The 17,931-nt window shown below is 32.1% G+C and overlaps 1 protein-coding gene across 2 annotated transcripts; it reads right to left on the bottom strand.

The window, feature by feature from the left end:
• Positions 1-17,695, bottom strand: LOC117211044 (serine/threonine-protein kinase PLK1-like). 2 transcript variants are annotated; one of them, XM_033454607.1, is made up of 8 exons: positions 16,895-17,695; positions 7,405-7,509; positions 6,597-6,713; positions 4,257-4,471; positions 2,777-3,200; positions 1,696-2,129; positions 1,276-1,406; positions 1-445 (listed from the first exon to the last, which is right to left on the bottom strand). In XM_033454607.1, the coding sequence occupies exons 1-8, from the start codon at positions 17,693-17,695 to the stop codon at positions 102-104; spliced, it is 2,571 nt and encodes an 856-aa protein (XP_033310498.1). In that variant the 3' UTR covers positions 1-101. The 2 variants fall into 2 exon arrangements, with proteins under 2 accessions (XP_033310498.1, XP_033310497.1); XM_033454606.1 differs by having other exon boundaries at positions 1,276-1,409.
• Between the last annotated feature and the right edge of the window lie 236 nt (positions 17,696-17,931).

The raw sequence follows: 17,931 nt of genomic DNA on the forward strand, positions 1-17,931 counted from the left end.
TATATAATATTTATATTTATTTTTACTGCAATAATATTTCGCATAAAGTATAAACTTCAATCGTTTAACGAGTAACACACGTTCCGATGTATCTTTGATAGTCAAGCGATTGTGTTATTATGCATTTCTGCAAATTCTTTAGATACTTTGTAAACATAATATAAACGCTCGTAGAGGTCTGCTGTACAGCCAAAATCTCGTATATCGTTTAACCAATATGAAGATGTACGTCTACTGGTATCGATATATGTGATTAGGTGTCCTTTGTTAGAGGATTCTTGCGAGACTACTAATTTTGTATGATCCTCGAAGAAATTCACTTGTAAAAGCGGTACTGACAGTTCCATCATAATGGTCTTGTCAGTTCTTAACCATCTTCTCATTCGCGGTACACAAACGTTTTTTGAGTGTTTTGATGCAACTCGTTGTTTTTTAATTTCACCACCTTAAACACAATGAACAAATAATTCTTATTCTTTACCACCACCCTGCTCTATAATACAACTGTATAATATATATAATAATAGTATATATAATAATAATATATATAATATAGTATGTACACTATAAATAATTATGAGGTTTAATAGAAGCAAAAATTATAAGTAGGAATCATGTATTCATAGAGCTAAAATTGCATTGAAAAGGTATTGATTTTTGTAGGTTCCACTTATTGTTTTACGATACTTGTTGATAGCTACATCTATTCTTTTACATTCTTTGCATCAAATTTTTATATAAAATGTATAATAATTTTTCTGCTTATAATTTTAATATTTTTAATAATTATAATAACTTGGTATTTATAAAACTCGTAAGGTGTAACCTTATTATTACACAAATTATTAAAGTATTAAATTGATGCAATCACACTAGCTGTACTTTTGCACTTCTACCTCTTAAATAGTAATTGCTTCGTAACATTTTTTTTACAAATGAATCTCAATTCAACGGCAAAATATTTGATTAGTCCGTTTTGTATAGTATTTGTAAATTAATACATATTTAATAATTTATTTGTTTGAAAACTACATGTAGCGTTCATTTTTTCATCTTCAAATTTCTTTTTTCGTCAAATTTTTCATCTCTTCAAAACAATGCTAGTGAAACACGAAACTTGTCGAAGGTAGAACATTATTTTTTAATTAGAAAAAGTGTTTAACGTAATCGAACAATATTTTATATCAATCTAATATGTTGAAAGATACAAAAATAGAAAATTATATGCCATTTATGACACATTTGAAACTAGATGGTATAACACGTATAATTTACCTTCAGTCATAAATTTATCCATGTACTGTGTAAAACGTTGCAATAGTACAAGTTTCTTCTGCAAAGCAGCTGGAACGTCTTCCTCTCTATGATATTTTGTTACTTCATCGTCGGTTGTCACATACTCCACCCTTCTTTGCAAATGGAACCACATTTTTGAATAAGTTAAGCACACGATTAAAAAATGTTTAACCGTTTGTAGTATTATAGAAATTTCTAAATATTACTAATAGCTATTTATTTGCTTTGCTTGCAATTTTTGTTGCAATTACTACTTTTTCTTAAATGAAATATAAAAGCGAAAGGCTTGGATGTCATAACTATTGTTTAGTGTCTCTATCCAGTTTCTTTCGAAATAGAATTTATTTCAAAGACTTAAAATATAATATATGGTATAATGTTAAAAGAAGAAATACCGACCTTCTGTCATGTGTGTAACTAATTTTTGTATGATCGTTGAATAAAATGCCGACAGATTTATCGGAGAGCTGAAAGCCTAGGCCATACTTGTTGGAATAATCGATCCATTTAGTGATGAACAGAGGTACGACATCCCTTACAGGTGGATGATTACGTAGCTTGTTTCTACATTTAATTTCTGTGACACAGCTTTCTAACGCTTGATGCATTTGCATACTCTGAGCGGTGTATCCCGTTTTCTTATGATCTGGACAAAGAACACTGTTTAATCTTTGTCTGAATTTTGGCACTTTTCGAAATTTTCTGGCTAACCAACTGATCACTTTCGACCCCTTTCGTAAATTTTTCTGGGAAAGATTTGTTTGATGATAATGCTGCTGTGTATGCCGTTGGTCCTGATGCTGTTGAGATTGCTGGATAGTATGAACCTGTAACTGCAATAAAAAAGTTAAATAAATATTGAATGAAATAAAAATATTCTCCTACGATGAAAAATATTTTACTAATTAAAATTAGAACATTATTAGAACAAAATTAGAACAAATATTAGAGATCATCTAACTTTTGATTAATTGCTAAATTCTACATCACACTATAAATGTAATTACTATAGATTCAAACGAAACAAAAATTTTACTTCACCTGGGAAAGTTTGTGGTTTGGATATTATTCAAATATTACTAAAAATAATTTGCTATTTAGGAATTACGACTAAATATTTACTTTTTGCCTTTTGGTACGTGTCTACTGTTGTGTTTAAATATCCAAAAATAAACTACATGTGTACATACAAAATTCTTTAAATTTTGTTTTATGCCGTGTATACATATTAGGTAAACATTGTTAAGTTGTTTCTTTTGTCATATAATCTCTTACCTAAGCCGATATACATACATACATATGTATGTGTATATGTATATATATATATATATATATATATATGCATGTATGTATTTGTACAACGCAATAGTAAGACCAAAAATATGTAATATTGTAGACGTAGATGTGGAAGGATCTGTGCGATCGGATCTAATAACTCAAGACATGAAAAACGATGTCGTAATACGAATCGGTAATTTACCTGAGTATTATTAAGTTTTTGATTCCTAGACGTTATAGAATTGGATGAAGGCGATGAATCGATTATAGAGGTACGTGGCATTTGGAAACAAGAAATGCGAGGTAAGGAAGTTGGTACATATTCCTTGGTAAGATAAGCATGTTCCTTCACTCTTTCCAAAGACGGCCGAAGTTCAGGATTCGGCTGCAGGAGCCACCTGATGAGATCTTGTCCGTTTCGGCTCGCTATCGAATCGTCAACCTCTCGATAATGATTGTTACATATTCTAGCGTAAGTTTCCTTAAGAGACGCTGTGTCGAAAGGTGGTTGCCCTACCAATAGGGCGTAAAGTATGCATCCGAGCGCCCAAACATCCGCCTCGTAACTGTATGCTTGCTTATACAACACTTCCGGCGCAATGTAATTCGGTGTTCCGCATATCGTCCTGCGCATATAAAAGAAATTATTACGATTTTACTCGTATTAATTATGAAGCTACTTGTTATTCTCAAGCCACACATATGTGTTTCCGTTACGCTCGCGTTGCTGCCGTGTAAATCGAATTACAGAGGAACTCGAAATTGAAATTACTTACCTGATCGGCGTACTTGAGATTATTTTATTCGATTACATAATAATAGGAACGTATTTACGATCGACCAGTTCCATCAAACATTGTAACGTATGCAAAATATTAACAAAATAAATCATGAAAATAGAAATTGCGTCAATTCGAAAATATGAAAAGTATACAGACTGTTAAGGTTAAAAGATAACTATATATGTATACATATATATAGTTATGTATATGTGTAATAGTAATATATGTGCATATATTGTACATATTATATACATATCGGTCAAGAGTTTAAGTTGAATGTAAATTAGTATTCTACCAGCGTAACAAATCAGCGAAAGTTCCTATGTTTAAACGTGGTTCTCTTAATTTATATGTATAATAAATGTAAGGAACATATAAATATAAGTATGTATGTGTATTACTTTTTTTTTAATTATTTCCTGTATTCTCAATATATATATATAATATATTGAATTATACTTGAATTATACCTATACTTGGATATCAACTTACTGACAATGAGCTGTTTTCTTGCATCACATATAAATAAATAAATAAATATATATATATATAAGTCTTTTACAAAATATTCATAACTTTTTAATTGCAATAACTTTTCATCGTTCATAGGGAACTATTCATATCGAAGCACTTAATATCATTAGTATTATTTAGGTAGTTTCTCAAAATTCTAGTTACTTTTAAAGTCGATTAAATATGCTCTGACTAATCAACAAGAGAGAGAAATTTGATAATCTTTAGGAAAACGAAATAATTCACTGTGCATGCAGTTTCTCGTATTTTGGGCCAAGTTCTACGTAGGTATGGCGTAATAATAATAATATATAATAATAATATATAATAATAATAATAATAATAATAATAATAATAAATGATTAAGAAAGATCGAGGATAACTTACACCCGTCTGCACTGTCCGTCAAGCCTTGTCGCCAGTCCAAAGTCCCCGATCTTGACAATCATACGGTCCGATAGGAACATATTACCTGGCTTCAAATCTCGATGAACAACTTTCTGAGAGTGAATATACGCAACGCCCGTTACCATTTGTTTCATGTAATAGCGTGCTTCCGGCTCCGTAACTTTGCCACGGTACTTGAGCACATGCATCAAGCTCTGTCAAACAAAAGTGACTTAGTTTTAACTTAATTTAACAGTTAACGCAAAGGCTTAATGTGGGATAAATCATGGATCATTTAGAGATCTTTGACGCTTGTTTTCTAAATATCTCTGATAATTGATAATACAGCGCAATTCACAATATTTTGAATGTCAATTGAATTCACTTATCTGAACGCAACTCCCGTTACAGACGCGCGCGTGCATACACACACGTGTGTAATATTTTATCTATATATTATACCTATATATAACAGGTATAATAATATTTCTGTTTAATGCTTTGACGAAATGAATTAACTTCTAAGAAAGTAAAAGCGTCGAGAAATCTGTCCGGAGGTAAATATGAAAACAATTTCAAGTTATTCTTTATAGGAAAATTATTTGAACTCTTAATTATAGCGGTAATACCTATTTTATTTTGTATTTTACTAATTTATTTAATTTGGATAATACATTACATCATGCCGTATCTATATCGTATATCATTATAGATACAAAGTTAACGAATATTAAATATTGCACTCTGGCAATAAAATAAGTACAGAAGACGTGGCACATTGTCGGTATTTCGACTAATTAACGTTCGAGAAAATGTGATCACAAAGAAGGAAAAGTATGCGATTTCGTGTTATAGTTAATGATGCATAGTGTAAATCGGAGATTTTCGTTCGGAGTTAGCTTTGAGAGTTTACGACGCGATGGGTCGCTAGTTCGTTGCAAAGGAAACGTCCCATGGAAACGTATGTATATATGTACGTACGTTCGCGTTGCTCACATTACGGATAATTGTTATTGTTACGTTGTTCGAAATTAGTAACTTATTCGTAAACGCTATTTTCTCTTTCGCTGAAATGGAAAAGGGTGGCAATTCGCTATGCTGTCTAGTCAAAATCTAAATGAATTTTACATAGAGACAAACTTTCCGATTGTAATTTAGCCATATAAGTGCGGGTCGGTAGTTATCTAGGCAAGCTTCAAAAATCGTGGCATGAATTGAATAAATTTTTGCATAGGGAAAAGCAAAATATTAGTCTAAATTCGAGTCTTAATTGCATTTTTAAGTCTTTTATATTTGTTGAATGATAATTTAATATTTAGCAGATCATCTTCTTAGTATTTCAGCGGCAGTTTCCCCCTTAATATGTTCTTATGTTGTAAACTATTCGTATGTTGTTGTTGTTGTTGTTGTTGTTGTTATTGTTGTTATAGAGAACAGTTTCTCAATGATATCTTAGATAAAGAAATTATTATAATATCAGCAATGTTGACGATTTTTTAGAAGCTAACGATAATCGATCTGCGATTAGTTGAAGTTAAAGTTAACGGACCAGCACATCCTAACGTAACGGTATAAACAAGTGAACGATTAGTCATGGATGATAGTGTAACTAAGTGCTAGTTCTCTTTCCTGCTCACACGAAAATCTGATGCTTGTGGTTTGTGGTTTCATCTAACAATTCTAACTCTAGCCAACATATATATGTACATACATATAACAATGATACGCGTTACACGAAACGAAATATGTACATGCATAGTGAAAATAAAAGTTGCCAAAGATTATCCAGAGGAAATTCTAATTAATGTTTACGGTTGCATGTTGATATGAATTTAGTGTCAATAACACATATAATGTATTAACTTTTAACAGATACATACTATTTTATAAGACAAAGTCTATAGAGAAGATCTACACAAAGTATTGCACATTATTTTTCGAGTACCTGTTGTCGGAAAGGTTGACAAATCTTCCTGAAAAGCCGAGAAAGAAGAAATATGTACATGGTAGGTTTCAGGATGAAGATTGCACAAGGCGTTAAAGAAAAGAACAGCGGAACAATTTTATTTCTTTATGAGGATTATAAATTGTTGCACGGTTAACCCTAAGCTCCAAGTGTTGAGTGAGCTCCTCGTAATCTTTCTGACTAACATAAAAGCGAGGTTTTATTTAACGTAACAGGCAAGCGAACTTGCCTTGCAACGGAGATCGACTCGACTCGACTCGAAAGCAAGAAGGTTGGAAAATTCTTGCAAACGTATAGAAAGAATATGTCGTAGGAAAGTGTACAGTGTACAGTGTACAACAGGAAGGTAGGTATACAAGACATACGATAGGTACCTTTCGAGGACAGGCTTCTAGAAGCATATACACATTAAGGTTATCCTCAAAGTAGTGATGCAGCTGGACAACGTTCACGTGATTCAGCTCTTTGTGGATCATAATCTCGCGTGCGATCTACAAGTAATAGATCATTATTAAACTCGCGACCATCTCTGACCACCTGCAAAACTTCAAATGATTATCTTAGCGACGGTCTTTGCCCAATTTAGCTGCTTCAAAGTAGTTTATATATATTATAAATTAAGCACGCCTACTATTATTATATCTAAATCTTATCTAAATTTTATCTAAATTTTACCTAATTTTAGATAAAAGCAGCAAGTAAATTGTAATAAACAAATGTCTTTGCACGTTTCCTTACTTTGCTTCATATTACATACGTACTTTCTAAAAAGTGAAAATTATAAATATGTATACGTATTATGACATGTTTGCATAATACCCTTGAATGGTAGAGATTTGTGGTTTTTTGAACACAAAAATTTTATTAATAGTCCCATAATTGAAGAATATGCTATTGATTCCAAAAATGCTTTGGAACGGAACCAAATAACCGTTACGCACTTGCCGACTCTTTAAAAAGAATGTCACCTTCATGATGTCAGAAAATTTTAAATTTTACGAAAGAAACTTGATACTAAATAAGCGTTATCAACTATATACGAGTTATAATGCATAATGAGTTCTATCGAACAGTGTAATTATAGTGTTATATAAAGATATAAATTACTTTTATACTGATTAAAAAAATCATTAAAAAAAAAATTGAGATATAAGTATGTACGTACATATGTAGAATACAAACCTTCTGCATATGAATTTTTTGCATCCGATTCTTCCGAATAATTTTGCAGGCATATTCATTTCCATTACTGACATCGGTCATGAGAAAAACTTTGGCAAATCCACCCTGAAAATAATACAAAAACACGCAGATAATAATTTATTTCATATCTTATGAAGAGATAGGTATAATTACATAATTACATGTACTTATGTATACCTACAGATTATATTACGTAATAACGTACACTGTAAATCACATATCTAATATGTGATTTGTGATATAATCGTTTTTATCGTTGAATCTATCATAAATCCGATTTCAACTTAAATTAATTACGTATTTGCTGGTGAAGAAACAATTAGCAGCTAGATAGAATTTGTTTTTTTTTTTTGCTTTACTAAGACATATGAACGTATGAAATAAATTTGTAGTGAAATTATAGAGCTAGAAAAGACGGGATGCGTTGCTTACAATCTACGATAAACAGAATTTAAGTTTCTCAATCTGATCGCGAGAGACTTTAGGATCAGAGCATATATCTGAATTAAAGAAAATATTCAAATAAGTAGAAATTCAAAAAATTTAAAAAAAAGAGACATAGGGGAAAATAGTCATGCGTTTAAAATTTAAGCTTATAATTCAACTTCACGTTAGATTCTACAGTTTCACCTGTAACATCCATTTCAGCTTCTCGGAGTGAAAGGTTTTCTCTTTTAGGGGCATTTGCTTTCGTGCTGCTACGAGAATATCTTTAAATTATCTTTTATTGCTTTGCTACGGTAGCTTTAACGTTTAGCGAGAAGGAAAGTAAAAACAGCCGTCACGACGCGACATAGCATTCACAGCATTTGCAAATCATTTTCCTTCCTTCTGGGACACTTTTACCTCAACTAAATAATATAAACATTGCGTTATTCTTAGCAACAACCGACTTTCCACTCTTCTTTTAACTTTTCATCAAAAAGAATGATTTTACGAATGTTTACGAAGTTTTCTTTTACGAATGTAAATAAATGACCTTTTATTTTCGATACAGTAAGCGTAATTCTTACCTACGTTCTTTTCATTGCAATAGCTTCTAAAAATTTCTGTTACAACAATTAACGACTTTTAATTAGTTTAAATCGTTTGGTATTAAGAATCCCCCCAGTCGCAGTTTACTAAGAGGAAAACTAAAGTAACGCTGAAATAGCACAGGAACAAAGACCTAGAAACAGTAAAAACGTGAGAAACTACAGAGCGGGAAATTCTTGTAGCGTCTAGGCCGTGATCCGTGATCCGTGATCCGCGATCGTCACGCAATTTAAATTATCTTTGCCGGTAACCATAACCGCTGCCCTGACGTATTTACATCTGATCTTTGCTCAGGGTCAGAAAACGAACCGTTCGCGCACCAGCCTGGCGACGCGAATTTTTTACTTGTTTACGTCAAAATACGATGTAAAATAATATACGATGATGATAAATGGAGCAAACGAACAAAACGAACGTTCGGAAAATATTGAAACAAATGAAAGAGCGAAGGCCAAATTTGGTTTGTAGCATTTGCCGCTCCGCTAAATTTATAAATTTCAGGAAGAAAATGAATATTTCGCGTTTATTTGTTCCATGAAGAAATTTTCGATAATACAAAAATAATTTTTATTTATATCGAAATTCTCCAGCAATGTTCTCTATATGTACAAGATATTAATAACAATTAATATCTTAAATGTCTCGACTGATCCGTTATAAAAATATTATTTGAAGAAAATCTGCTATAGCTATGACAGTTATGACAATATTGTTCTTGTGCTCAATTCGATCAATAACTTGGTACTAAACTAAACTTTCAAGAATAATTTACTATAGATCGTAGATTTTAGGTACTAGCTAAGCCAACCACGTAAGTACGGTTTAAAGCATTTATGGCTTGTTTAATAACAGTCGTACGTTTATTTTTAAGTATCCTCCGTAGTCTTCTAAAAATACATTACCAATGCATATTTGTAGTCCATACAACTGCGTTGCTGCATGGATAAAAAGCAATCACTGCCTTTCGTTTCTGTTTAATCATTTAACGGAATGGACCACCATGAATTTGAAAATAAATTGCCGCGCAGCTTCGACGGTACAGAAAAACGGCTGCTATGTTTATGTTTGCGACTAGAAATAATATATCAATGCCCTTTGAAAATACACGGTTTTTATTAAGAATTCAGTTTTATTTTATATCGATATAAATATGTATAACGTGTATTATACAAGTGTTCATAGGCCTGTTTATAAAAACACTAGAAAGCAAGTCGAATACCTAGTTGATCTAACACTAACATAAGTCTAGCTATATATGTATATACGTATGTATACATGTATGTATTTGACAAAATCTTAGATTATTCGAACGATATCAATGTCTTTTATTTCGAGATAAGGTGTAGATGACATTTTCACGTGCATACTCGTCTAAATATACGTATCAATTTGACAAACTGCCAGAACAGTTTCTATTTACTGTTAAATAAGAAGGGCACAAGATTTGAATTACATCTTACATCTACTCTACGTCTAGCTGTCTACCTTTGATATTAGAAATGTTTGAATTTTATATTTTCTTTACCTTTCTTTTATCTTATGCCGATTTTCACCTTCACTTTCGTCTCAAGATTATCCTTTTCCTTTTCAAGTCAACTTACCACTTTCTAAACATATTGAAAATAATTATTCACATAACACTGATAGTTGACTGAAAATTGTTAACATATTGAAAGCAACAGTAGAATAGAAAGTTACGAGACAAACACAACTATTTAAAATAATTTCAACTTTTAATTTTAGCGGATTATCCTGATCTCTACAAAATGTAAGTTATCTTTCAGTTTCTACTTGAATAAAATATTGCTTCTTTTTCTCACTCCAAATGATCAATAATAACGAATATACATATATTATATGTGCATAGATATACGTACTATATATGTATGAGCGCTCAATAGTCAATAGATAAACGATAAAGTAAAATGCTTGGGAAGGAAAAGCTTTTCATTAAATTGACCTTGACCTATCGAAGAAGAAATGTTACTCTATCTTCCAAATTACATACTACTTGAATAATAAAAATGAATGTCTCGAACTATCGACTTATTTGAAAAATATCGGATTGATTTTTTTTATTAAAAACCTCTCGGTGTAATCTTGTGGTAATCGGTTTAACTATTTATATGTAGGATTTTTATTTTTTAAGATTATTTGTATATCCTTCCAATAAAAAGGGAGTTAGTTATGATGTTACGATAGTCCGAACTTCTGTATAAGGACATGTGGCAAAAGCAAGAGACGCAAAAAGTAAATGAAACGTAGATAAAATGATTTCTTTACAATCGAATTAATAAGCTATATTACGTGCATTCCATAGAAACCGGTCGCGCAGATTTTCTCTTTCAAGTTGATGCATACCTATATAGACCGTTTAAATCTAAGATCTCTACCCCTTTACACTTCACACCTTACATTACAATTACACCATCGTACATCGATACAAACGAAACTTCCCAAGCGGACGCATGAAGCTAAATTGCTTCCATATGACAAAATCAACTCTTTCCTTCGCGTAACGCTATCTATATAGATACATATGTTCTACATAGCGTACTTATGTGATACGAATATCATGTGATAATTATAATTAAACTTGAAACTCGAGTAACGATGAAAGCTATATACATGTACAGCGACAAGAATAATTATAAACCCAATCCGATTTTTACATTTTTCATAATATTAATACGAAGTTTAACAAAATCATTTATATAATTTAATATTATAATGTAAAACAAAGCTGAAGAAAAAATTGAATTTTGCTTTATAATTGTGTTTTTGGCTGTAAAGGGGTAAAAGAAGTTAAACTCCATGTTAATTTTGTTACCTTTCCGTTTTAATAATTAGTGGATTCCCCTTTGCTTTTGATTACTTTCATTAATCTGCTAGGTACACTATCCGTTAGTAAGTAAATACTTACAGTTTCTAAAAGCTGGCTATGATAATAATTCCGAAATCTTGAAACCACTTTTTTGTAGTGGCAGCTGACTATGAATGGGAGCAATGTCTTGTTGAAAAATTGTCCTTTTATCTTCTATTTCGGTTACGAAAAGCAATAGAGTTCGTCACGTATCATCTCCTGATATCCTATAGTGTTCAATTTAGCCTTTACAAAAATAATCTCTCTTAACATATTCAGGTATGGACAATGATAACGCAAAAATGTTTTTGTGTTTAGAATTATTCGCAGCACTGTATATACACATGTATATTAATATATATATATTATATATATCATATACATACGATATATTATATTACATATTACAATAATAGTACTTACTTAAAAAATTGTTACATTCCTCTACTGCGTAGCTTGATCCCCCCTTTACCAAAAGATCCACCCTTTATGCAAAAGATCAACATTGCCAGTTTAGTCATTGTACAGGTTGCTTTTGAAAAACATTTTTTACATTCATGCGAAAGCTGGAATGCAAACTTAAACCCGTACAAATTTTACTTAACTAAAGAATTTTTAAGTATTTAATAATAATATATTGAACATATTCGAATTAACGGTAGATTTTTAATCGTATATTTTCAATATTACACCTTTGAATATTTAATCGTAACTTTTACAAAAACAAAATATCGGTTAAAACACGACGTACTTCTTTTTCATAAAAGTATTGAAAATGTTCATTGAAAAACCTTGTTATATTATATTTCCTTAAATAAAGATACTTTTTCATTTTGCGTGAAATTTCCTAGAGGTTAATAAACTTGAACAATCTGACTTTATCGTCTAAATTCATTATGGTTTCGTGGTTGCATTTAAATAAAATGACAGAAAGGAATCTGAAAACAAGTTGTAGCAATATTATGATCTAATGAAAGGAACGTCGTACAAATTTTTATTTGAAATTACATACAATCTTGTTTGTTGCATAGTAGGTATATCTCATAGTGTCGCTGTTAAATCGCGTACGGTTGATTTTACCGAATGAATTGTCATCCAAGAGCTTCTGATTATTCATTTCACAGAGAACTTGATAGAATCGAAACACACGTGACTTAATTAATCAATATAAATATTATATTGCCGATAGAAATATATACATATTGTATAACCAAACTTACGTCAATAATTTGAAACGATTTATTGTTACATATAATCCAATTAATTTAGCGAAGAATCCGTAACAAAAGAACAAATTCTATTCTTATATTTTTTTACATCTACATCCTTCCTTTCTGAAATTGTTTATCTTCTTCAAAAGGCTCATAAAAAAGCACAGAATAAATGTCAATGTAAGAGTTATCACAAATTCCATACAAGTAGCATTTCGTCAGACATAATACAATATCCGCAGCCCTCTAAGTAACTTCAAATGAAAAACGTTTATGTACACATACATATGCATGTATATTTATATTAGGCTGAACGTTCTTCGATTATCGATTCTACACTAGTTTTTTATCTCTATTACTCGTTTCTATAATCAGAACAAGATATTTGTATACATAATGTTATAGCATCAGCCTCGATACTTAATCAGTAATTGAAAGGTTTGCCCGATCATTTTTGTCGTTTTAAGACCTTTTAAAAATAAAGCATCAGTACCAACATATTGACCATAAGGAACATTTTATAGATAGGTATAAATTGATCAATCGCAACAAATATTAAAATGTTTTAAGCACTTTTAGTTTCCGTACAGTAGGTAACAAACACGATAAACGATCCAGACGCCAGAGATCATTTACCAAAGATCATTAATAATAAGTCGTTGCTAACTACTTAATAAAGACGATCAGTACTAAAATTACCAAATAAATAAATATTTAATTATTTAAGAAGAAAGAAAAGTCGTCTTAATAAAAAAAAAAATTGTAAAATAACAAACGTGAAACGTAATCACGCTCATTCATTTCGAAAATGACTAAACCCCTTCAGTATTCAGTATTCAGTAATAGTCTTTTGTCTTTCTAAATTAATAGTTTGCGTAATCTCGAATTAAGTTAATTTAATCCTAAACAGATTTTCATCGGGTAAACGATTATAAAGAAGATGTAAGTACCTATATATGTAAGTTTGTCAACTGCCAACCTAAATAAATAAATAAGACGCGATTGTTTTACAACACGGTTGTTTTATCAGTTGATAATATAAATTACACATATGGGTATACGGTTATAAAGTAATCTGTAAGTTACTTGTTAAAATAATTTTTTTGTGATAATAAATTTTGATAGATAAAATATAAACCTACGACCTATATAAATACATATATGTATGCTTACTAAAAACTTTTACTTGAAACTCGTTCAGAGTTCAAGTTAAATTACAAGTCATAAGGTTAACAAGTCATGCGACATTTAATTAAGAAAATCGCGTTCACACATGAAAATTTTCATTTGTAGGTTGTCAGACATTTTTCCTTCTCATTAAGGAAAGTTCGACACAAACAAATTAATCACACGGCATAACGATACTAAACATTTTATTAACATAAACTATTACTTATATATATAATAAGTAATTTCAAAAGAATATTGAAGACGACACTTGCATAGCGAGTGCCGATATGACAGTTCGAGATAACATGAATAGCAAATTATAGACAACTTAATTTGACCATGCACATTCCTACTCTTTGTACAATTTCAAATAGAAAATAAATTCCCAAGGAAGTACCATCTATGAAATTAATTTAATAGACACCAGCAACTCCAACTTCCATAGAAATGATGAGAACTGCGTACATATTTTATGCATGTGAACGCCTACGAAGAAAAAAGCAATTGCAGGAGAAAGGAACGAGTAAGGTGGAACAGAGAAAGGAGAGGAAGAGGCCCATCTGTTGAACTTATCCTCATGGTTGCACCACAAATACACCAACAGCCAAGATGCACATATATATTGTATATCTATTGTATATATCCACGTACATACATACATACATATGTAGCGGACAATCTGTGCAAGGCGCAAATGTCAGTGACACGTGTATACGACGTGTACGTATAGGCAAAAGTAGACTTTGCATAGTTGAAAATAATTACTAAATAAGTATAATTAAACAACTTACAATTAGTTAGATGATCCGTAAAGCATTACTTACGTCTTAAAGTATAATAATTACTTTGCAATAAATATCTCAATTAATCTTCGCTAACAAGTTATTTTCCTTCTGTCTTATTTCAAACACAGAAATTCGGTGATTAAATCAAAATTACTTTATCATTAGGTTTACCTTTATATGTAATATAGCATTACCTTGAACAATTACAATCATCAACAACAAATACTCAAATTTATTACATATTTTCGATATTGCTTTTTATTGTATTTTTATGTTCTTTAGTATGTCTAAATAAAATTTAATGGCAATGTTATTATATATCGCTTATTGTACAGCTTATCGACTGAAAAGTTATTCTTGTATAAAAGTAGCGATCTTCATAATTTTAAAAAAGTAATACACAAGTATATGTACATATATAAAAAGGATAATATTGCACTCATAATAGATCATCTCATTTGCCTGTGTTTCAATGAAAAGTCAATGCGAATCTATTATAGCTTCTATATAATTTGTTAGCAAGTAAGACAGAAATGTTTCCAGGATAAGAGGCACGAATTCGTTCCTTTTAAGCTCGGTCTCCGTAACAAGCCGCTGACATATTCACAACCAGTCGAAAATAATAAAGTAATGGTGCAAACTAAATTACATAGATGTAGGTCGAAAGGCATGGAAAGGTGAAAATATCAGAAGTAAGTTTCCATGAAACATCGAAATCATCGAAGAGCAAGCTATGTACATATAACGGAGAGCTTGATTTCTAACATAAAATGCAAGTCAGACAGAGTAACGTCCGAGTAATCGGGATGACGAAACAACGACCGGTTTTCTCGAGTAGAGGATACATAGAGGATACACAGTTTGAGTTTCAGAGTATATACATACATTGTACATCCTCTGAAATCGTCTGTCTCTCTCTTTCCTCTTTCCCGTTGACAAGAACGACGAGAAGCCTCGCAAACTCGCATCTTGCTACCGATCGATCGCACCGCACCAGCCAGAGACAAAGAATATTCCTTACAACTACAAGCTGTGAACGTGAACCGATGCCGATCGATCCTCACCGATGCTCTTCAGATATTTAGAATTTTTATCAGATTTCGCTTGCCAAATGTCGTAAAATCACTCCATCAGGATTCAGGAACATCAAGAAGATTACGTAATCGTAATATAATACATGCGAGATACGCTTCGATCGACGCGAGATGAAGATTTTGAAGATTTCAATTCAATTATGATCGTTTTTCCCTTGAACTCTTTACAATTTACATATTTACTTATCATTAGTGTAGACTTAGACATTGTAGATCATTGCTTCTCTCACGATTCTTTGCTTATCATAAGCTTCCTTTGAAATAAATAGGTTCCACTATGGCAACAGAACGTTCTCTAAACATTTTACATTAAAATTGTTGATAAGCAAAAACGGATACCAAGTGGTTCCTTCGATTTTCGCTTTTCGAGCATTCAGAATATAATTAATCATTGGGAAACAAACACAAGGTTATATCTCGCTATGATATATAGAATGCAATTAAGAGACAACTAGACCCATACAACTACAATCAGATGATACGGTAAACGGAATTGAAATTATAATTTCGTAAAATAACGAATTAGTAGGTACTATATACTACGTATAGTATATAGCGTATGGAAAGTGTTATAGAAAGATAAGTACTAGTATTTAACGAAATATGAACTGCTTACGATGTTGGCAACACGAGAAATTAGTAATCAAGTAAACGAAAAACAAAGATCTAAGACGAGTTACCAATGTGACCTCATAGTACCAACGATGTATATATACAGGCAATATATGCACAAATGTATATACACATACAAAATATTCTCATATCTAAACATCTTAAGTGTACTTGTTAATTGACTAATAACATATGTGTGTAAATACTTACTTGGTACAGTTGGTAACTAATCGTATTTAGATTTTAAATCATATTACTCAGTAAGGTAATTTAGTGTTTCTAATTAACCATCGACCGCTTCATATATTTTCTGCTCTTCAATCTAAATACTAAATTACCAAATGTAAACAAGAATTTCGAAATACTCAAATTTATCTTATATTTATGTTTTCATGTCGTAACAAAGAGACAGCATTGGGCATTGTAACATAGAGCATTGTAAGTAGCAGACGTAAATAATCACCATAATAGTAATCTTAATATCAAAATATGTATATCAATTTAAGCAGCAACCAACAAAAACGAATGTTGCGCGTTACACACCATATTCTCAATGTTATTAAACATAATTGTTGTGAATAATCACGTAAAAATTAGAGACTAAATCTTTAAAATTAGGAAACCTTACTTGAGGTAAGGATAGGGAAGAAAAACCGATATTCGACAGGTGTTTGCCTTTTATTTGTGTAAGGTTTTTACCTTGCCAAGAAGTTGTCCCTTGTAATAGGCATTTCCTTGAACCGGGTCGACAACGTAATCCAACTCCTCTTCCGCGGAATTGTTCCAGGAAGATGTGGAAGGTCCTGCCGTGATCACGCTGGTTGTTCTTATCAAAGACGAGGCGGTATTACCAAGACGACTTCCACTGACCGAACAAGTTACGTTGTTGGTACTGGTGGTAGTAGTGACGATCGCGACGTTATTCGTCGACGAGGAAACATCTTGCACGTTGTTGTCACCTCTGGAATATAGTTGCACGGAAGAAGCATAAATAAGTGTCGATGTGCGCGTGGTGATGCAAGTGGTTTCCTCGCCGTTTCTTTTGTAAATATCGACGACACCATTTTCCCTCGGTGCCTCGAGAAGACAACTAGGATGTGCAGAGTACGTCGAAATATCTACGTCCAAGGGTAACGAGGTCGCACCGTATTTCCGACTCTTTCGACGAACGAGGCTCTGCAAGGATGCGGAAACCTTGGAAAAGCTCTGACGTGATCCATTATTTACGGACCTGCTACTACCAGCTGATTCGATATTCTTTTTCCAACACTCGGACTCGAGGATAGTTTTAGCTTTAACCGTCTCGTTGCTTTCCTCCTGACACCGACCAACGACCTCCGCCTCTAACAAACGACAAGCTGTTGTTTCGGTATGCAACTCGCCAGGGATCGTCTCCAAGAGGAGACTTTTATTGCTCGTTTCGTATTCTCTCGGAGGCGATGAACTCCCGACTTCCACCTCGAGCGTGTTCGAAGGTAACATCTCTACTTCTACGTTCATTTAACGATGCCCTACAGTTTCGAAGACCTTGCGTCTATAGTCTGTAGTCTCTAGTCTATAGTCTATAGCAAGATATTTTTACTTTTCTTCAAGAAATCAATTATTCAGCGCACCCTGAACGACGTAACAACGATTCTCTTCTGCTCCTCCTCCTCCTTCTCCTCCTCCTCCTCCTCCTTCCTCTTCTTCTTTTTCTTCTTTTGCTGCTACTACTGCCACCGCTGCAACGCGTTTTT

Source organism: Bombus bifarius, unplaced genomic scaffold (assembly GCF_011952205.1).
Source record: "Bombus bifarius isolate JDL3187 unplaced genomic scaffold, Bbif_JDL3187 scf7180000008214, whole genome shotgun sequence".
NCBI lineage: Eukaryota > Metazoa > Arthropoda > Insecta > Hymenoptera > Apidae > Bombus > Bombus bifarius.